This window comes from Haplochromis burtoni, unplaced genomic scaffold (genome assembly GCF_018398535.1).
Source record: "Haplochromis burtoni strain Fernald_Lab_line unplaced genomic scaffold, NCSU_Asbu1 Contig_318, whole genome shotgun sequence".
NCBI classification, from domain to species: Eukaryota; Metazoa; Chordata; class Actinopteri; order Cichliformes; family Cichlidae; genus Haplochromis; species Haplochromis burtoni.
In genome coordinates, this window is record NW_024582679.1 from 81,306 (window position 1) to 103,134 (window position 21,829).

Sequence of the window (21,829 nt, forward strand, 5' to 3'; positions counted from 1 at the left end):
CTGTTTATAATTAACACTTTGTGAGTTTTTATGTCAAATAATAGCTGATGAGCTTTATCTCCATATTCTACCAGTTGGTGGTGGTAATGCATCATCATTTGAATATACTAATAACAGAGTTACATTAACTGATGATACTTAGTTTAAACAATCATTCACCACACATTTATTTAACTCAGCTTGTTAACTAAGCATCACTCCATTAGCAACTGAACTAAACTGTATATTCTGAGTAAACTTAACTTTTTTATTTCTTAAAAATAAAAATATACCTTTCAATCAATAGAGGTTGGTGGTGTACCAGGGGCAGGGGGGTGACTTCTGAACTGGTTTTTCCTCTTCTCTGCTTCATCTGTGGGGGAGGGAAAAGAAATAGACTGTGGCATCCCAGTGAAAGAGGAATCTAATGTGATGCTTAGGAATGTCTGATTTGTCCCATCAAGCAAGGCGCACATCAGCCTGGGATGAGAGGCTGGAGCTTGAAACAGGCTTAACTCTTCCTTCGGTTGATGTGTGTAGGCATGACAGCAAGATTTCAGAAAAACTCATGGACTTTTTTAACAATACTTTCAAATATTGTAGATCGTGCTAACACTCAATGAAACACATGGAGGTTGTATTTCGTTCCACCGAAGTCCTCTTTTATTTGAAGAAAACTCATTGCAGATTCATGCTAATAACTTTGAAACAGTTACAACAACATATATAAAAAGTGGGCTTTCAACAGTCACCTACCTATGCTATGATGGGTATATGTAAACTTCTCACTGTAATACATTCAAATCAAGATTCACAGGCTGGCTGAACCCAGGCAAACTTCCCAGTAAAAGAATCTACTGCCATCATGTGGTCATTGATGTGATTACAGCACAATTACATTTATCGCTAAAAACAGTTTGAATAGTTCTTATTATAATTTTTTCTTTGCGTTACTTTGTTTCTTTAGCATTGCACTTATATTGACAGTGGTGGTGTTTTTTTGTTGTTTTGTTTTTGTTTTGGGGGTATTCAGCGACTGAATTTTGAGACGCTGCGATTTACGACACCAACGACAAAGCTACGACAGCACAAGCAAGAAAGCCGTAAATGGTTGTGTTTGGGGCTGGAGGAGGTCATTAGAAAGTGAGGAGTTAAATAGGGGTTGGCTGTCAGGGAGAAGAGACCCTCGGTGTAGGTGTAGTTCTCATGCTGGTGTAAGTCATACATATTATTCACCAGCTCTGTATAGTATCCCAACCGCTGCGAAATGCTTCGTCTGATCCTGCGGCTCAGGCCGTCCTCCGGGCTCCGGTGTCCCCGTGCCCTCCCGGCCGGGCCTGCTGCGCTCAGCTCCCGCTCTGCTCCCGGAACCAGCTGTCTGAGACGGCTTCATTATGGAGCGGGGTCCCGAGCCGCCTCTCTGGACTCCGGCTTCAGCTACAGAGCGACTCTTCTGCGGTCTCCCCAGCTAGCAAGTGGATGTCAGTGCAAGCGCTTCTACAGCCTGCCGCCACACCAGAAGGTAACGCTACCGGAGCCGGTGTCAGGTTGCTATAGCACCCGTGTTCACCGCGTTAGCTGGTTTGACCTCCCTGCCTGTTACAGAGATCTGTTCATGGTTCTGTTTATTAGCTGGAAATCCGGCTCTTCCCTGTATGAGGTTAGCAGGAACTGTTGAACGATTAGTTTCTCCACTGTTCACTGGAGACACTGTTGTGACTGTTTGTGCTGCGGTTCTCCTGAATGACACCAATCCGTCAAACCTGACTTGTGTGCCCCAAACACGGAGGCCATAGGAAATACTTGGGCTATAAAAACGTAACACATGCCTGATGGTGCTGAGCGATACTGCAAAATTTGGTATCGATCCCGATACCAAGTAAATACAGGGTTTCGGATTGCCAATCCCGATACTTGTAACCTATCAAGACAGCTTAAGGAGGGAACAGCAGTATGTTATTGTTTATGAGGTGATTCATCATAAATTTGCAACTTGTGAACAACTTTTAATGACCACTGACTGACTGAGCTTTACCTTCCATAATGGCTGTATTTTGTTTCCACAACAAAGTACAGCTTTCAGCTTGTCATCTATTTTGAAACAGTTTTTTTAGACTTGGAACATAAATGTACCTTTCTCTAAAGCACTGTTATTTAAATGTGCTATAGCTTACAAAAAACAAGGATGTGACAGGTACCGCGAAAAGGTTCAGACACTTTTCAGAGCAAATGTTTGAGGTATATTTTACTTTCTCCAAAAATAATTTATCTAACACAGAACTTAGATCTTAGACATTAGAAGTAAAGTACAGGTTGTATCACAATCTGATCCCAATATCAGTGTTTGTTTCAGTACTATCGATATTTGCCTCTGTCTGAGACATTTTAACACAGCGCATTCATTGTAAAGTTTTAAAAAGACTAGATTCATACTTTGTCACTTTCCCCAAGTCAGTTAGAGCAGGTGATTTGTGTTCTCCTCTACTGCATTAGACAGAGGACTTGGAGGGAGCTGATGGTTAATTGGTTGTGGAACAACTTCAGGAACTCCTGAAAACATGAAACAATTATAACGTGGGAAGTCTGACATGCTCGTCCTCCAATTTAAGTGACCTGCTGGTTTATACCTCTTTGTCAGTCGGGAGTGCTGCATGTGGAAATTACATGCTGTCCCCTAAATCATGAAACCGGCAGCTTCACTTTCCCCTTACAGTCCAGAGGTGTGCTTGTTAGGTTAATTGAGCATAGGTGCAGATTTGAGGCTGTGAGCCTGAATGAAACCCTCTATTTTTGACTCTAAAGTGGAAGGCTTCTCAGTAGTCCTTCCACCTTTGTGTTACTCCACCAATAGCATGTCATTCATCTTTGCTGTTATATAAAAAAAACTCAATAAAAATCAGCTGTGGTAAAGTGGATGTAGGTCATTTTATTGAGCAATGAATGAGGTGATGATGATGATGATGTAGCAACAGCAGTTACAACACCTGACTTATGGCACTTTTTTGACTGGCCTTTTGGATACTCTAAAAGGATGATACAGATAATTTTTTATTTTAAGTTTTAGGTTAAACTTTGATTTTATTCATTTGCTTGTTCTTCAGGTGGAGCTTCCTGCACTGTCGCCCACCATGCAGACAGGAACGATCGCTCGCTGGGAGAAGAAGGAGGGGGAGAAAATCAGCGAGGGTGACCTCATAGCTGAGGTTAGGAGCCGCGTGTGCCCACGCTGCCGCAAAACATGATCGTGGTGTACATTTCTAATGTTGCCTCTCTCTGTAGGTAGAGACGGACAAGGCCACTGTGGGATTTGAGATGCTGGAGGAATGCTATCTGGCAAAGATCCTGGTTCCTGAAGGAACCAGAGATGTCAACGTTGGAGCCGTGATTTGCATCACAGTTGACAAGTTAGTGTGTTTGGACAGTCCAGATTCAGAGCTGAGGCCTGTTAGTTCACTGGTGGTTGTTCTTTTATAGTAATGGGACGAATTAATAGTTGAAAAACATTAAATGGGGAGCACTCTGTTTTGATAGTGGCAAAATGCTGCTTTTATTTTATTTTTTTTTCAGTCCTTTAAGTGCATCATTAATCCTAGAGCTTTAACAAACATGATAAAAAGACTCGAATCTTCAGAAAACCCTTAAAATAAACTTTAATGCTACTTGGTTTACGTCTACATTTGTTATGAAATGTAATGTAATGAAATGTGCTATATCAATAAAATTGCCAGGTGCCACAATCAAATATGGGAGGTTAAAAGCTGACAGGGTGCCGTATGGCTCGATGCAGTTGCGTCAGTTTTTACTCATTTGTGGATATATTTTCCTCTGCAGCCCTGACTTGATCTCAGCCTTTAAGGATGTAACACTAGATTCGATCAAAGCAGCCGGTGCCACTCCTTCACCTACTGCCTCTGCTCCGCCTCCGCCACCCGCTGCTGCAGCGGCAGCTCAACCTGCAGCCCCTGGAAGCTCTTATCCCGCACACTTGAAGGTAAGCGAGCTCTCCCATAAACGAGTTCGGTCAGAAAGCCGTAGATTTGTGATGTGCACAGCATCTGTTTACGATGATGTTTTGTGCGCGTAGTCTTGGTTTGATCAGGGTTGTCCAGGATCACTGTGTATCAGGGCAGTGAAGCGGGTACCACTATGGACTCTTCTGATCATGCGTCAGATTTTACTACTTTGTGTGGCATTAAACAGTTTCCGTGGATGTGTAGTTTCCATGTATCTGTTATATCGCCAAAAGTTGATTCTGTTCATCTGGACGTAGTGTTTAGTGGGAGAAACGTTTCGTCACTCATCCAAGTGACTTCCTCAGTCTCAGCTGAGTCCCCAATCTTATAAACAGTACATTTGCATAATGACTGAAACCAGCCCACTGAAGGAACAATGGGCTGGGAGGTCGGTTCCTTAATTTTAATTATGCAAATTCTCATGACCCTTGATCAAAGCCCACTGATCAATGGCTCACAGAGTTGGGGAATGGCTGCAATCACAGTATTGTAAGATGGCGAAAGATGTACCCTTATGCCCCCTCCTCGATTCAGAGAGGGTCTTTCCCTTTTCACGTAAATGGCCTCTTTGACTCCGCGCTCAAACCAGCGTTCCTCCCTGTCCAGGATGTGTACATCCTCATCATTGAAAGAGTGTCCACTGGCCTGTAGGTGTAAATAGACTGCAGAGTCCAGCTGGGATAACCACATTTACTCAGGGTCTTCTTGATGTGCTGTTCTTCTGCTTCCCTGGCTGCTGTGTCTGTGGGGATGGTGTTCGCTCTGTGTTGTAGCGTCCTGATGACACCCAATTTATGCTCCAGTGGATGATGAGGGTCAAACCTTAAATACTGATCCGTATGCGTAGGTTTGTGGTATCAGCTTTTCGATGTCCACCATTACTGATGGAAATCTCAGTCTAAGAAGGCTAACTTGCCATTTTTAGACTGTCCTATCTGTTATATTTTTAACTTTCTCTATTTGAAGGACTATTTTCTTTCTCCTTATTTAAAAAAACTAACAAAAATAATGTTACACCACATCATCATTTAATCAGAGAGAGGTTAAAGGCTTTAATTTGCTGGAGGCTGTGCCACAAAATTGTCCCTGCCCTTACTTCAGCTGTGAATGTCCCTGTAACATCATTCAGTGTCTTCAGGGGTGATCGTGAAGAAATTTTCTCTAGACCTTTAACAGTGTTTGTTGTAACTTGACTAGATGAGGTTGTCAGTCTTTTTCAGGTCTATTGTTCACATTTGTGGGAATTTGTGTTACAGATCGCACTTCCTGCTCTTTCTCCAACCATGACGATGGGAACAGTGCAGCGCTGGGAGAAGAAGGTCGGAGAGAAGCTGAGCGAAGGAGATCTCTTAGCTGAGATCGAAACTGACAAGGCGACCATTGGTAAATCCAAATGGATTTGAACACATCGATCCTAAAGCGTGTTCACTTTCAGCACTACAGAGGAAAAAATATTTATATGATCTTACTTTTAGTACATCCTGGTCCTGTGTGTTTGCATGCAGGCTTTGAAGTGCAAGAGGAAGGGTATTTGGCAAAAATTCTGGTGGCGGAGGGAACCCGTGATGTTCCTCTGGGCGCGCCGCTCTGCATCATTGTAGAGAAGGAAAGCGACATTGCCGCTTTCAAGGATTACGTTGAAACTGGGGTGGTTGAGGTTTCCACACCACCTCCAGCACCGGTGAGACTCACAGAAAACCTGCACTTTCAAATAAGAAGTCATTTGGCTTTTGTACAGTTTTAAGATGCCTTAAGAACACTTTGTTTATGTTGTAGGTCGCAGCTCCAGCTGCTGCATCACCCAGTCCTGCTCCACCAGCAGCAGCTGCTGCCCCTGCAGCACCCAGGAAGGGTCGTGTGTTCATCAGCCCGCTTGCCAAGAAACTCGCTGCCGAGAAAGGAATTAACCTGGCTCAAGTCAGCGGTACGTAGCTGGACCTATGTGATGGACGAAGAGCGTTTGCTGAAGCTTTTACATTTTAATTGTAAAATTTTAAATACTCTTTTGTTCAGGGTCTGGCCCTGATGGACGCATCACCAGGAAGGATATTGAGAACTTTGTTCCACCAAAAGCCGCACCTGTAAGGGAAACCCATACTGTTTAGTCACATTAGTGCCCATCAGCCCAGTTAAATCATGTGTAACCGTTCTTATTGTTTAATGGTCCTTTTCTTAATACCGATGTAATACTGACAGTCTGATCAATAAGTCCCTGTCAGTCATGCCCATTTTTCTTTTAAATGATACATTTAGCTGTTGCAGGACAGTGATTTATCTGTTTTGGCAAATAATCACAATTATTAATTAATTTCCTGAACCTCTGTTTCTGTTGTCTGTAATGCAAATTAAATCTCTACGTCTGCAGGCTGCTCCAGCTGCTCCTGCATTTGCACCAGCCCCTGCTGCACCAACTGGCACCTTCACAGACATCCCTATCAGCAACATCCGCAAGGTGAGCACCACCACACACCTGCCTCTTGATGGGCCATTACATTCTGTGATGACTTCCGCTGCTAGCAGTCGGTGCATTAGCGGCTCCTTCTGTGCGGGGTGCTGTGCTGGTGTATTGAGAGCTTGGAGGCAAATGTCCCGAGGAGATCTCAGTGTAGCTCTGTTATCTCTGACCTGTGCTAACACATTTTGCCCCACAGGCGGGCACTCCATTTATCAAAACAGACCCAGCCAGCACACCTCATTCCTCTTGGTGATGAATAATGGATCAAAGCTAAAGTGCATATATTTGTCTCTCCTGCAGGTCATTGCTCAGAGGTTGATGCAGTCCAAACAAACCATCCCCCACTATTATTTGTCTGTAGATGTCAACATGGACCAAGTGCTTGAGCTTAGAAAAGAACTCAACGCTGTGAGTTTGTGCTTTCTAATAGAAATGTAACTGTAGCTTTGTTTTTATCACTGCACTAAAACCTCATTTCCAGCATCTCATAAACGATTTCAACCTCTTCTCTCTGCAGGAGGTGAAAGCCCAGAATATCAAACTTAGTGTGAATGATTTCATCATCAAAGCTAGTGCTCTGGCCTGCCTGAAGGTTCCTGAATGCAACTCGTCCTGGTTGGACACAGTCATTCGTCAGTGAGTAAAAACTCATTAAGAGCCACATGGAGTTTAGTTCCTACAAGCAGCAAACCGAAAACACGTTCTCCTGACTGTGGAAATATCCATCTTGCTTTGTATTCCCAGCCATTGTCTCTTTGGATCTTATCTTTAAATGAGTGCATGCATCACAGTGTGTTTACATGCCGTTGGGGAACATTACGCCAGTAAGTCATTTAAATGATAAAACCTTGTTACTGAAGGCAGAAACCATCACGGCCGAAAGCAACTAGTGCAGACTGGTGGTTCTCTCACAGCAGCCGGGACGTGTACAACCACAAGATAGATGCAGAGAAATGAAGTTAACTTGATAGGGAAGTTTAAAATTTAGATTTTTAATTTCAAGATAAATTAACTTTGTTATTTTGTTTTAATTATTGCGCTTGATTGAAACATTTCAAAGTTGGGCAGCATGATTTTAATAATCAAAGACAAAGTCTCGTTAGCACTGGTGAGGTGTCAGTTTATTTGCAGCAGAGGGGAGAGTAGCAACATGAAATTAACGTTGCTCGTAGCTGAAATTATTTCCATTTTCTGTGCTGTTTAAGTGTGCATGAAGTCACTTGCACAGTAATCAGTTTCCTACACTGCGTGAGACTTTCTTTATTTTAGTTGTTAAGATGAAGTGTGCAGTATTGATCTAGAATAATAGTGGCCCTATAGTGCACTCGTTTACACATTCGCCCAACAAGCAAAACATCCTGGTAGGAGACGCAGATCTCTTTGGGTTTGTGTCAGTAATGGCATCTGGTATAAAAATGTGCCAAATCAAAACCCGCGGAGCTACTCGCTGTGGCCACCTTTTGTGAATAACAGAGTGCCTGAAAGCAGCTTGTTGACTTAGAATAATAATGCAATATCTCCCTCAAGTGCAAAGTGCAATAGTTACAATGCCTTTATTAGACTTCCCATTATGTTGGTGTGCTCCACTGCCTACTTGTATCATTGTTAATGCTGCTATTAGCACTATTTACCTCTCTATTTATAGTTATTTATGGTAGTATAAAACATATTGTTATACTTTTATTCTAATAAGAGTGCCTGTCTGTAAATATAAAGTTCACCAGTGCTTCCAGTTGTGTTGTATGCTCGTGCTTAAATGACAGTTATCTTATTGATGTGATATTTCTCGGGTTGGCAGTTTCAGTTTTGCCAGCAGAGAGCGCTCGGAATAAGTCTTTCAGTTTCGAAAGGGTCTCCTTGAAGCGAGAACTGCGCCGGCATCTGTAATGACTTTATTTATGTTTTCCAGGAATCACGTGGTGGATGTGAGTGTGGCCGTGAGCACAGCCAGTGGCCTCATCACGCCCATAGTGTTTAACGCCCACATCAAAGGACTGACCTCCATCAGCTCAGATGTGATGGCTCTCGCTGGCAAAGCAAGAGACGGCAAACTGCAGCCTCACGAGTTCCAGGTAAGGCTTTTTAATATTCTGACTGAGTGATAATTTTATTTTATTTTTTTTCCTTTCTTCGCAAACCTAAATTGTCCTCTTTATTTTCCCAACCAGGGAGGTACATTCACGATCTCCAACTTAGGCATGTTTGGCATCAAGAACTTCTCGGCGATAATCAACCCTCCTCAGGCTTGCATCCTCGCTGTCGGTGGCTCAGAGAAACGCCTCATGCCTGCTGACAACGAAAAAGGGTCTGTGCATTTATGTAGTAATGTAACAGAATGGCATGGTATCATTTTAAACTGCCGTCTAATGCAGCGGGTCCTTGCAGGTTTGACGTAGCCAACATGATGTCGGTGACGCTGAGCTGTGACCACCGGGTGGTGGACGGCGCGGTCGGTGCACAGTGGCTCGCAGAATTCCGCAAGTTCCTGGAGAAACCCGTCACCATGCTGTTGTGACGAGACTGTACTGCCATCAAACTGCAGCAACAGGCAGAGGCTTCTCACTGAAGCGATCCGATTGGTCTAAACTGGTCTGGATCCTCCCGTGATTGGCTGGCCCTGGCACCAGGTCACTCCCTGTTACCCAGAAGGGGAAGAGGCAGGACTCACTCTGCTTACTTGTCTGTCTCGCTTTCTTTCCTACCGATCTGTCTCCCCTCTTGCGCTTTCTCACCTATACTCTATTTATTGTGGCCCCCATCTTACACGAGACCAGAATTAGGAGCAACTTACCCTAGAAGAGCAACTGACTGTGCGTCACTAAAAAGGGAAGTGTTACATGTCAAACCAGAGAGCAAATCTATCCCGTACACCCCTATTTCTGCCAACTTGCATACGGGAATCTGTGAATGTTAGAAAATAGGAAATGCTATTTGTGGATAAAAGATTTAAGCTGTTTGTATGCTTGTTGGGGATCTAAATGTTGAGGCTCACACAGATCTACACACCTGTCCCTGTTATGATCCCAGACACTCAAAATACAAGATGTTTTCTGTAGGGAGGGTGAAGCTAGGGTTATGTATATTGACTGTGGATGAAAAGAGTTGTATGTGTATATTTGTATATGGTGGTGAGACGTTTGGATAAAAACAAATCAAGCTCTTGGAGACCTCACCATAGAACTTAATAACTGTATAGCTCAGAATGAAAAAGGCTGCCCTTACAGGAAATATTCAACAGTTTTGCCAAATCTCTCTTCAGCGGGGATGTTTTGTTTTCTAGTCTCAAACATTCTGTATTTCACAGCTGGAACGCACAAAGGTGGTGCTGGATGCTATTTGTAATTTGAATAAACTGGGTGAAGACAACCTTGTGCCATAAGCTCCTTTGTTTTGTTGTTGTTGGAAGACTTGATGTAAGATTGCATTCACACACGGTGATCTGCCCAAATCGAAGTGCAAGTGATGTACCTTTCTTGGGCATTGGTCTGATTGCAAACGACACCTGAACCTGGAGCCTCAATGACCACATTGGTTCAGGTATGTGGATGACATCTAGGTGAAAATCAAATCTCAGGATGTGCCACAGTTCACTGATCACATTAACTCTGTGGACCAACACAACTTTGCCAGTGAAGATATGAAAAGTGAAAGGTTAGCCTTCTTAGACTGAGATTTCCATCAGTAATGGGAGACATTTAAAAACTGCTTTGTACCATAAACCTACACATATGGATCAGACTCTCATCACACTCTGGAGAAGAAACTGGGTGTCATCAGAACGTTACAACACAGCGTGGATATCATCCCCACAGATATGGTGGCCAGGGGAGCAGAAAAGCATATCAAGAAGGCCCTGAGTAAATGTGGTTATCCCAGCAGGACTTTTGTCAAAGCTGGAAAGGCACCTAAAGAAAGCTCCAGGCGATCCAGGAGAGAACAAGGACAACTGCTGTCTAAGTGAAAACCTTTTGTGATCCACAACGTACCATTTCAGTCAATTTTTCATGTTAAAAATATGGGTGGATGATGAATCAAAGGAAAAGCCTGAATGTTTGACTCCTACAGTGAGTAGAGCTGGTGGATGTGTCTTTGTGTGTGTGTGGTAGCGGTGGAAAAAAGAATGAATCGCTGCACATCTGTGTCTAATATCTGTTCCCTATCATCACCTTCATCCTTCGAAGCATTTCTATCTCAGTGGGAGTGCCTCCATCTGAAGAACTTAATAGTTTAATGATGCCATAAACTTTGTAGTCCAGATCTTTTTTTTCCCTTCATATGTTGGTGCTGTTCTGGGTGCGGATGGCGTAGGCATTTATTCAAATCCCCATGGTATCACAAATCTCTCTCTCTACATATATATACATACACATACATGGAGCACCACTCTTCTACAGCCCATCCGATTTCCACAGCACAGTTGGGTCTTTCTCCATGAACCATTACAGTGAAACATGGCAGCATTTACTTATGTTCCCATATGAATTCCATAAATGTGACAACAGTTTATATGTTTAGACGACGACTGCAGAACGTGCCCGGCAGATCGACTTAGTGAGTCATTACTTAGTGAACACATTTTATGTAAATACATCAAAGAGGAGCTCTGGTGGATTTTTATTTTGCCTGTAGGTCATAACGGAAGGATGTCATCATCTGATGGCTCTTCTAGTCTCAAAAACATGCCTCTGAACATTTCTTTGCACCACTGACGACCTTCATTTTTTCTTGAAGCCTTGAAGCTGTAAATAACCAGATGATGCAAAATGTTAAAGCTGTTTTTTTGGCCTCTTACCACAACGGCAGAGAGCGTGGATTTTTGGCTTTATGGTAAAAACAAAATGCCCAAAAGCTTATTTGAGACAACACCCAAAAGTCTGAAGCTCTTCGGTTGTTTGTTTGAATCCAGGCTCGGGCCTTTCTGTGGTCTCATGTCTGTGTGGGTTATCTCAGGTACTCCGGCCTCCTCCCACATACCAAATACATGCGTGCGTTTAGGTCAATTGGTGATTCTAACTTGACCAGGATGGGTTCACCCTGGACAGGTCTCTGTATTTTGACTGAAATCAGCTCGGGCCCCCTCAGAGACCCCGGATTGCATAGATGGAAGAAGCTGTATGGATTATGAACATAAATGAGCATTATTTGCTGACAAATGAATCCATTTTAAGAATATGTTCAGTTAGTTTACTATACCTGGTGCACGGATTGTTTCACCTCTGCAAAGATGAAACATAAGATGCTCCTGAATTTGGAAAACAACCATGAAGGTTTGACACTCCCATGGCCGCACCATGTTGCTTACCTCTTGCTGAATACATGCACGTTGTAGCTTCTGCAGCTGCAGTTTTCGTCACGCTACACTAACTAATTAGACTACAAGCTCACGCTGTAGGTACCACTGTAGGAACAGCTAATAGGAGCAGAAAAATTCCTTGTGCACTCGCTTACCTGACAACCTAATTAGAGAAAATTCTCCCAGCTGACAACGGGACAGAGACAGAGACAGAGAGTGAAAATAACAGGGAGGGGTTGATCGCAGCACTCGATACATTAATCATGCATGCCTGGGTTTTTTGGGCCACCAGCTTGGAGACCGTAGGGATGAGATGACTGCCTCTCTGTCTTCCCTAACAGCTATGGGTGCTACAGGGAGATGGATGTTCTGGACCTTGTGTGTGTGTTTCACCGCTCAGGAGAACAGTGAGTAGGCCTGTCTTAAGAAAAGATTGAATTATTGCTGCTTTAGTACACTGCAGCAGCTTCGAGTGTTTGAAGGATTTGCAAAGTTTCACGAATGTTTGCTGCGACTCTGTGATTCTTTGCACGGATATTGCTAAGGCAGAATTTTCCTTCTCTAGTGTAAAAGGAGACGTGACATGAATAACCTAAAACCTTATGAGTATTTAGAAAGAAGCATTTAAGCTTTTCCAGACAGAAATGTAAGACTGTGGGCGACCTCTTGATGCATGCGTGGACTGTTCGCTGTATACACATGCACAAATTCATCAAATGAGATGATATTTATTTAGTACGAGCTACAGGGGCTTTATTCATGTTAGTGCCGTTATTAATCAACTGCCTCTAAAGCGTGACCTTTTAATATTAATACAATACAGTATGTTTGACATTTTGAGTCTTAATGAAAGTCTCTCTTGAGGCCAGCATTTTCAGAACTTGTGATCTACGTAAAAACAACAAGAGAAATGACCAAACACATCCTAGTGAAGTGGCCTGTTGTTCTTCTCGTCCTGTGACGGATCTGGCTCAACCTCAGAGCTGTCAAGTTTAATTAACGACGACTGTGCTCGCTCAATTCCCACGCACACAAAAGGGCCCGGGGATGGCAGAGAGGAGGAGGGAGGAGGTTCATTATTGCAGTAATGAAGGGGAGAGTGAGGCCTGGTGCTGTCTGCACGTCAGCAGAAAAACAGCAGATGGGTGACGATAAAACAAGAAGAAATACCTGTGTGATGTCATAGGTATGGCTCGTCTCATTTGAATCTTTCCCCCCCTCCTAGCTGCGCTCAGGGTAACCATGAGAGAATCCAGTCTGGAGGTGGCTCGAGGGGATTTTGTCGTCCTGCCCTGCTCCTTCTACACCTCCGCCTCCAACCACCTCTCCAGACTCAACATCATCTGGACGCTGACTCCCTTCTCCAGTCCAGAAGCCCCAATACAGGTGTGGCAATACATCTGTCAGGGTGATGCCTTGCAATTGCATATTTTAGCATGGCTGTAGCTCATGGGGTGGAGCAGGCGATCTGCTAATTAGAGGCTTGGCGGTTAGGTTCCCTGGCTGCTCCCGTCTGCATGCCAAAGTATCTGTGGGCAAGATACTGAAGAGAAATGTCTTCACACAGAAAGAACAACCCTGTAGTGCGTCACATAGACAGCACTTGAGAATGAGGCATGTTGTATAAAGCCTTTTGAGTGTTCAGGTAGAAAGGTGCTATATAAGTTCCAGTCCATTTATATTCTCTACATATCCTGTTGTGTTCGAGTAACTTTTGTTTTAAATCAGTTTATTTCAAACTTAAGGCACAGGGGCCAGAAGTGGCCCGGTAAACACTCCAATCTGGCCCCCTGGACGGCTTTGGAAAATGTGAAACAGGGAATAAGTTTTACAGCTTTTCCTTCTGGCAAAGGTCTTCCCAGTGACCATTCATACTGCACCACACACACACACACACACACCAAATCCAAATTTTAAAAAAGGACATTTTCTGTGAATTAACAAAAACTTTGTTTCATTGTTACAGGACAAACTGTGAAATGAGCTTCCAGAACTTTTTCTGCATATTTTCTACAATTTAAGCCTAAAACATCGATCTGACTGATTTTGTTTTTTCACTTACTGCAGCAGCATTTCTTTATTGGGTAGAAGAACTGAGGCGTACCATTAAAACTGCAGTTATTTTCTTATATATCCCCAGGATTAAATGTGTAGCTAAACATCTTTACACTTAAGATCAAAGTGTTTGTGGCCCACAATGTAAATGGACTTTGACATCCTTGTTTTAATTGATTTCCAGGTGATTGTGTACGATCACGGGCAGGTGATTGAAGACCCCTCCCTCATTGGCAGGGTGGGTTTCACAGGTAAAATGTAAGATGATCCTCTTTTCATAGATGAAACTTGATACTGAAGAGGGACAAAAACATTATTTCATGTGCTCCTTGTGCAGGTCTTCCTTTGAGTGCAGATATCATGCTGAACGACACACGGGTCTCAGATGCTGGTATTTACCGCTGCATGGTTAACAACCCACCGGAGATTACAGATCCCGGCATCGGAGAGCTGGTGCTCAGTGTTCTGGGTAAGTTATTGAGAGTTGAGCAGCTGGCAGAAGCACTCGCACATTATGACCATTTACCAAAGCAGGAATTGGTGATCCATTTGTCTTTTTTTTTCTCTGTGATTCTGACTATGATATTTGTTGTTTTCCAAACCAAATCTGCCAAAACTGCTGTGGATTTATTTGTAAAGCAAATACCGAGGAGCCAAACAGGTTAGGTTAATTAAAACATTTGTAGCCCTGCCGACAGCAATCGTGGTGCTGCTGGTGAGTCTGTTTTTTAGTTCAGACTCACACAATTTTCTAGATACAATCATGCGGCCGAGGGGAGGTTTCCTAATGACTTTGGTGGCTCTGTGACTTTTCCTCCAATGAACAACCTGCTGGGAAGATTTCTATAATATTTGGCAACACACATTCACACAGCTCTTAGGGTGAATTCTGCTATCTTAGTTGATAAACCGAGTTTGTCTCTGGTGTGAATCGGCTGATAAAGACATAATGTTGTTCAGTGCTTTGGTTGAAGCAGAGCGCATCCAATAAAGGAAAAATATTTTGAAACCTTATCAGATCTCATAATTTTGACAGAGAATTGCACAATCCCTGAAGGTTAAAACTGATTTGGGAGAGCTGCTATAACGTGAGTGTAATGTGATAAAAGGTTTGTCTAAAGTAAATCCAGCAGTTCCCATGCTTTTGGGACAAAGGACGCATAATCTGAATAGAGGTGAAGCATATGCTTAGAAGCACTTTTGTTCTTGGAAGTCAAAATTTCAGCTCATCTCAAATTTTTGAGTTATGAGCCTTAATTTGCTCAAACTTCTAAGTCAAATTTTTAAGATAACTCAAACCTTTGAGACAATAACCTGAAATTCTGACCTATAAATAGCAACTTTATTTTTTCAGTGGCAGAAATAAGCTTCTGCAGAGCAAAGCCAGGACGAGCATGTTCTGTTGTTACAGCAACATTACTTGTTGTAACAATAAAACAAGACTATTTTAAACTGTGTTGTCACATGTTGATATGACAACACAGTTGACCACAACCCCCCAAAATATACACCATTAACTTTAGCTGTAATACAGATAAAAAGCACAGATAATGTGAAATTTGGAATGCTATCCCAGAGGCATACATTGATAAATCCATTTATACAAGAGAGTTTAAATGTTATTGAGTCAGCGGTTTGCCAGATAGTTTAATTTTTACAGACCATCTTTCAGCTTTGCTTCTAAAAGCCACCGGCTTAAAAGTTCAAATGTGGGTCGTCTCGGTTTGTATCACATCTTTTAAGAAATTCATCTGTGGGTCATCTATAGTGCCGCCTTCGCTGCCTGTGTGCCAGTGGGATGGAGACATCAATATGGGAGGAAGTGTCAGGCTGTCCTGCTTGGTGGCAGAGGGCATCCCCACTCCAGAGATCCGCTGGGATAAACTGAATCCAGATGAAATCTCCCTTCCCATCAACATGGAGAGTCAGTTACACACACACACGGATATGTATTAAACTTAAAGCACCCCTTGAGCTGAATCAAAATAATCGTGTGCGCAGATCGTTATTTAGATCTTAAAGTCCAAAAAGAGTCAACTAAATGACCCTAAAATGACGCACAGTAAATGTTTGAATTTAATAGTGCAAGTGAAATATGATGGATATTATAATTGAGTCCATTATAGCGCAATAAGGCTTCCGGCTATGACAAGCAGATTTAGTGCCTATTAAAAAGTATTTAACCACTTGGTGGCTTTTTCACTTAAGGCAAAAACACACACACACGGGTCTGCTATAGAAAAAAAAGGAAGGCGTATTAAAGTCATAAGTGTTTTAAAATAAAAGTGTATTTAGGACTGTTTAAATGGAAGAGAAATTTAGTATTGCACTTCTTAGAAAAACAAAATCGACTATTTAAAGAAAGGATGGACTGAATTGGAGCATCATTAGCAAATATAACTTTAACTTTAGTCTCCAGTGTATGGGATAAGCTTTTTATTTCAGTTTTTCCCCACAGAAATAATTATGTCACTCAGCATGAGACCTGTGGCTAAAACACAAGTTTTACCAGATCTGGTACAAAAGAGCTTTTATCAAAGATCTTTGATTTAAAAAGAAAAAAAGCTTTTCTATATAAACACTTGAGTGGAAAGAAATGTCATCATCATGAAGGTTATTCTCCCACTAATGCATATCATTAACTCCTGCTTTGTGTTTTGTCCTGTTTGCTGTCTGGTGGTTTCCAAATGCTCACTTTCACTCACTCCCTCACTGGTTGGAGCAGATGGCTTCTCCTCCCTGAGCCTGGTTCTGCTGGAGGTCTCTTCCTATTAATAGGGAGCTCTTCTTACCCATTAGCCTGCTGGGCTTCTCTCCCCAATACTGTAGGGTTTTTTCTTTAAATGTAAACTTCCTTCAGATAACTTTTGTTGTAAACAGGTGTTATATAAACCGAATTAAAGTGAATTTAATAACATAAAGTAGTCAAATGCTCTTTAAAAAGAGCACTGATGTGTTCTTGCTTATTTTCTCTCAGGTTAAATACTCATACATGACACACGCTTTAGATATTAGCGTTCACACATGTGCAGGTGATCCTAAGTGCTCTAAATTATTGTTTTTTGACAGTTTTTTCTACTCTTAGGAGGATATGATAAATATGACTACCTCGCAGCCACAGGTACTCGGTATAGTGGCCCCAACCCACCAGCTTGTCAGATCTTTTGCTTCTGATGGGCACCCAATCAGGAGAAGGTTTCTTTGAAGTAGTGCGGAGATCCTCAAAGAGAGGGAAGCTCAGTTTGTCCTCTTCAGATGGTGGATGAAATAAAGCCATTTATAGGATCAATAAGGATTATTTTGAAACATGAATAATGTAAAGAGTTCAAGCTTAAAAATACATATTCCTGGAAATAAGCTTAATACTCCACTTAAAAATAATTAAAGGAATACCTAGAAACACAACTGATCTCATTGGGGGGAAAAAATCATGCCGGATATCTATATTGATGTGGACCGGGTAACAGAAGAAAGGATGCCACCTTGTTTGATGGAAATGAAAATTATTAACCTACAGAAGACTAAATTCAAAGACAAATTCAAAGGGATCTCCTCCCAGATCTGGACCAGGGCATCACTGAGCTCTGGACTGTCTGAACTGCACCCTGGCAGTGTCGGATGGACTGAAACATAAAGTCCCAGAGGTGTTCTATTGGAGCCAGTCAATGATATCAATACCTTAATTCTCCAGAAACTGTCTGCATTTTCTCACCACGTGAAGTTGTGTTATTGTCAAACACCACAAGGAACCCAGGACCCACTGCACCAGCGTAGAGTCTGACAATCCAAGGATTTCATCCTGATATCTAATGGGTCAGGGTGCCGTTGCCTAGATGATCAGATCCTGGTACTGCTGATGGTTTAAGGACCTTCTACGGCCCTGTCCTGCTCTCCTAGAGTAACTGCCTGTCTCCTCCATGCTCTTGAGACTGTGCTGGGAGACACAGCAAACCTTCTGTCAATGGCACATAGTTATGTGTTATCCTGGAGCAGTTGGCCCTGACCCTAGGGGTGAGTATTTCCTAATACTCACCCCAGCTTGTCTGACACCACCAACCACTACTGAAAACAGTCAGAAAAAATGAGAAGGACAAAAATGGCAGAGTCCTCCACCATGTAAAACCATTCCTGTCTTGGTGGTTGTCTTATTGTTGGCCTTCAATGCCCCTGTTGTTATTGTCATTAACAGCAAAGCAGCTGAAACCGATTAACAACCCCCTCTGATACTTAAGTCACCACATCTATATCCCAGAAAGTTTAACTGCCTTAACGCTATATTCTGATTAAAAAGTGTTCCTTTCTAATTTTTTAGCCATTATATAATGCTGGAAGTTTAATTAAGCATGAGATTTGTAAGACAGCGCACTCACCGTCATACTCGTCTTCCTCTCTCTAAGGTGAACTATCAGGCTCTGTTCAAATTGTCAACGTGTCCTCTCAGACCTCCGGCCTGTACCGATGCTCCGCCACTAACACCCTGGGAACAGAGAACTGCTACATCAACTTATCCATCTACAGCAGTAAGATCCTCTTTGTGCACCCATAACCCTCTGCCAGTTTTTATGCCCTGTGATAAAACGTTCTTGTATTTCTGCCCAGCCCCAGACAGTCCCTCTGGTGTACTGCAGGGTGTGCTGCTGACCTTGTCTATGTGCCTGCTGTTGCTGGCTTTGCTGGTGCTCGTTCTGTGGCTCCATCACACAGGGCAGGATGGGAGGTTGAGGAAGGGGAGAGGAGACAAGGATGAGTTTTATAACGAGATACGGTACACGCCGTCCCTGATGAAACGCTCTTTTGTTTGATTTCTCAAGGACTTTCGGGACTTTTTAATGTATCCATGTAAAAGATGTCTGCAGCCCAGACCAGTGTTCCCTGAATGTTACTCCACAGCTGTAAAGCATCAGAAACTTTGAAATAAAAGTGGAATAAATGTTCTGAAAGGTGTAATAGCAATGCGTCTCATTTATGCTCATTTCCTCCAAACCGGCTTTTAAAGGTAACCATCAATGATCCCCTCAGCTTTAACCAAAGACAAAAAACTGCACTCAAAGTCAAGTCACCATCTTTCATGTAAGTTTTCCCTGTTTTTGGTCATAATTCTGAGCTAAGCTCTTACCTGGCTTCTGCTTCACATGGACCTCGCGAACAAGAGAGGAATCATCTAACTTCTCAATAAAACAAATACCTACATTTCCCTGAAAGTGTCAGGCAAGAATATTTATGCACATTATCACAGTCGATAAATTTAGGTTGCCAGTGGAAAATGTCATTGGGTTTTCATTCCAACTCTTCCTTGAACTGGTTAAGCAGCTATTTAGATCATAGGTTTCAGTATGTGCAGTGTTTAGGCAATTCATCTGATAGAATGAAAATAGAAGGTGGGGTCCCTCAAGGTTCTGTTTTAGGACCAAAACTTTTTAATTTATATATAAATGACATTTGTGATGTGTCAAAAATGTTAAATTTTGTTTTGTTTGCAGACGATACAAATTTTTTTTTTTGTTGCGAGAAAACTTGAAAGAATTGGTTAAAATTATGGTTTTTGAAATGAAAAAAATTAAAAAATGGTTTGATGTAAATGAGTTATCGCTGAATATGGAAAAAACAAAGTTTATGATATTCGGAAACTGTGTAAACCTGAAGAGATAGTATTATCTATAGAGGGAGTATTAATTGAAAGAGTGACAGAATTCCGTTTTATGGGTGTAATAGTGGATGACAAGTTAACATGGAAATATATTATACATATTGAAGATGTTAAAAAAAGGTTGGCTAAAAGTATTTATATCCTGGGTAATGTTAGATATATATTAGATTACAAGACAATGAGAATATTATATTTTTCATTGTTTCTACCCTATCTGAGTTATTGTGTTGAAGTATGGGGGAATACATACGTGACTAATATGAAACCATTATATTTATTACAGAAGAGAGCGCTTCGAATTATGCATAATGTTAAATATAGAGAACACACTAATAATTTGTTTATAGTGACATAGTGACATAGTGAAATTACAGACTTTAACTATTATATTTAGAGCGAAAAATAAAATACTACCTCTTAAGTTACAAAGTTTATTTGTATTGTGTTCAGAAAATGGGGACGGCAGAAGGAAGTTTTATTTTAAGCATCGGTTTGCTCGAACCACACAAAGGCAAATGTGTCCAACAGTCATAGGCATAAGAAACTGGAATTCTCTCAGTGATCATCTTAAGTGTTGTATAAATGTTTCTCAATTTAAAATCTGCTATAAGAATAAAATGATAAACCAGTATGAAGAAGTTGAAAATAATAGAATTTAATTGTAGAAAAATGATCCTTTTAGTTTGATATTTAGTGGTATTGTTCATTGTTGAGTATATTGTTCTGTTTGTTTTGTTTTGTTATGTGCAGAATATTGTCATAGTGTAATTTTGGTTGCCTACTTGTATTATCACAGATAGGGGGCAAGTATCAATAAGAATTTATTCTTCTTCCTGCTCCTTTTCATGCATGGAAACAGTGTTACTTTAATTGAAAGGAAGGTTGTGTATGGGAATGCATTACTGCTGTACCATGTGTGAAACAAAAAAATAAAATAAAATAAAAATAAAATAAATCTCTTGAGAAAACCAAGCATTTCCCTTGGACGCGAGGTTGAACTGTTCAGTGTAAGAGGACAGTGACACTGCAATGCTTTTAGAGCATTTTTTTGAATGAATAACTCAGGATTCGAAATGGGTGGTTGTGACTAACATTTAGTTTCTGCCAAATTTCTTCAGTTAAACGTGTGAGAAACTTGCGTTTAGCGAACACATTAATTTTAAACTACAAACTGGTGACTCCACTGCCCCTTCATACTGTGAGAATATGGAGCAAGCTTATTATTATTATTATTATTATTATGTAAGGTCGCTAAACTGTGAGCAAGCCCACCAATAGTAGCAGCGTTTACACAACTTAAAAGAGGAACAGCAGAGCTGTCAATCAGTTTGGACACACCCACAGTACAAGGCAGAGGCCTTAAAGTTTGGACAACTTACAGCAGACACATTAAAAAAAGAAGAAAAAGAAAAAAATTTACTCCACTTTTGCCTTTTTTTGGCTTTTGAATATTTTCAGCAGCCACACACTGGCCATTTTATTAGGTATGCCTCACTAGTATTGGGTTGGGATCCTTTTACCTTCAGTGCTGCCTCAAAGAAGGTGCCGGAAAACATTCCTCAGAGATTTTGGTCGATGGTGACATTACATCAGCACATAATTCCAGCAGATTTGTTGGCTGCATATCCATGATATGAAGCTCCTGTTTCACCACATGCCAAAGGTGCGCCACTGGATTGAGATGTGGTGACTGTGGCAGCTGTTTGAGTACAGTGCCATAGTGCTGGAAACACTGTGGTCAAAAAGGGATGAGCATGCTCCGCAGCAATGCTTAATTGGTACCAAGTGTGCAAGAAAATATCCCCCACACCCCTCCACCACCATGCTGAACATGATGCTATCATGTTGTTTACACCAAATCCATTTTTCCTTGGGGACATTTGCGTTAACGAGAAGTTAAACAGATTACCCGATGAAGTGGACAGGTGAGCGTACAGTTTAATTAAACCCGAGTGCCCGCTCAGTGGTGCTGTTTTTACTGTAGCATAAGGCTTTAAGCTGCTAGGACAAAGATTGAAAATCCTCCAGACAAAAACAACAGCAAAAAACAGACCAACAGGACAAATGCCAGAAAATAAAATCACACAGCAGTTAATTTCCAAACAAAGACAAAAACCTTTAATTTAAATAGGAGGGGGAAAAAAATCACATAAAAAAAACTGTACAGAACATTTAACATCGACTTAAAGTTCTTAAATAAAAGACCCCGCCCCTCCAAAAGTAACTAAAAATAACAAAACTATAACAAAGTGGGATGGCGTATGATACATTTTTGTGCAAAAGAAGTATGAACCAATTCTTCCCAAACTGCACATCTTGACGTGGAGAGGGCGCATCTCTTCACTCAGGTGTCTTTCTACAGGTAAACACGAGAGTCCCTCCCCTAA

At 41.6% G+C, this 21,829-nt stretch overlaps 2 protein-coding genes across 2 annotated transcripts; both read left to right on the plus strand.

The window, feature by feature from the left end:
• The first annotated feature begins 1,061 nt into the window (after window positions 1–1,061).
• dlat (dihydrolipoamide S-acetyltransferase (E2 component of pyruvate dehydrogenase complex)) lies at window positions 1,062–9,813 on the plus strand. The gene is made up of 14 exons (XM_005941415.3): window positions 1,062–1,501; window positions 3,081–3,182; window positions 3,259–3,383; window positions 3,811–3,970; window positions 5,249–5,375; window positions 5,498–5,673; window positions 5,769–5,916; window positions 6,006–6,073; window positions 6,358–6,444; window positions 6,748–6,855; window positions 6,965–7,083; window positions 8,357–8,519; window positions 8,616–8,752; window positions 8,833–9,813. Exons 1-14 carry the CDS (start codon window positions 1,247–1,249, stop codon window positions 8,960–8,962), a joined length of 1,905 nt encoding a protein of 634 aa, XP_005941477.1. The 5' UTR covers window positions 1,062–1,246; the 3' UTR covers window positions 8,963–9,813.
• A 2,173-nt stretch (window positions 9,814–11,986) lies between these two features.
• On the plus strand, window positions 11,987–20,394 carry zgc:165604 (uncharacterized protein LOC792578 homolog). Its single transcript, XM_005941413.3, has 7 exons — window positions 11,987–12,147; window positions 12,966–13,126; window positions 13,980–14,046; window positions 14,133–14,264; window positions 15,564–15,719; window positions 18,193–18,315; window positions 18,395–20,394. The coding sequence occupies exons 1-7, from the start codon at window positions 12,054–12,056 to the stop codon at window positions 18,595–18,597; spliced, it is 936 nt and encodes a 311-aa protein (XP_005941475.1). The 5' UTR covers window positions 11,987–12,053; the 3' UTR covers window positions 18,598–20,394.
• Window positions 20,395–21,829: the final 1,435 nt, after the last annotated feature.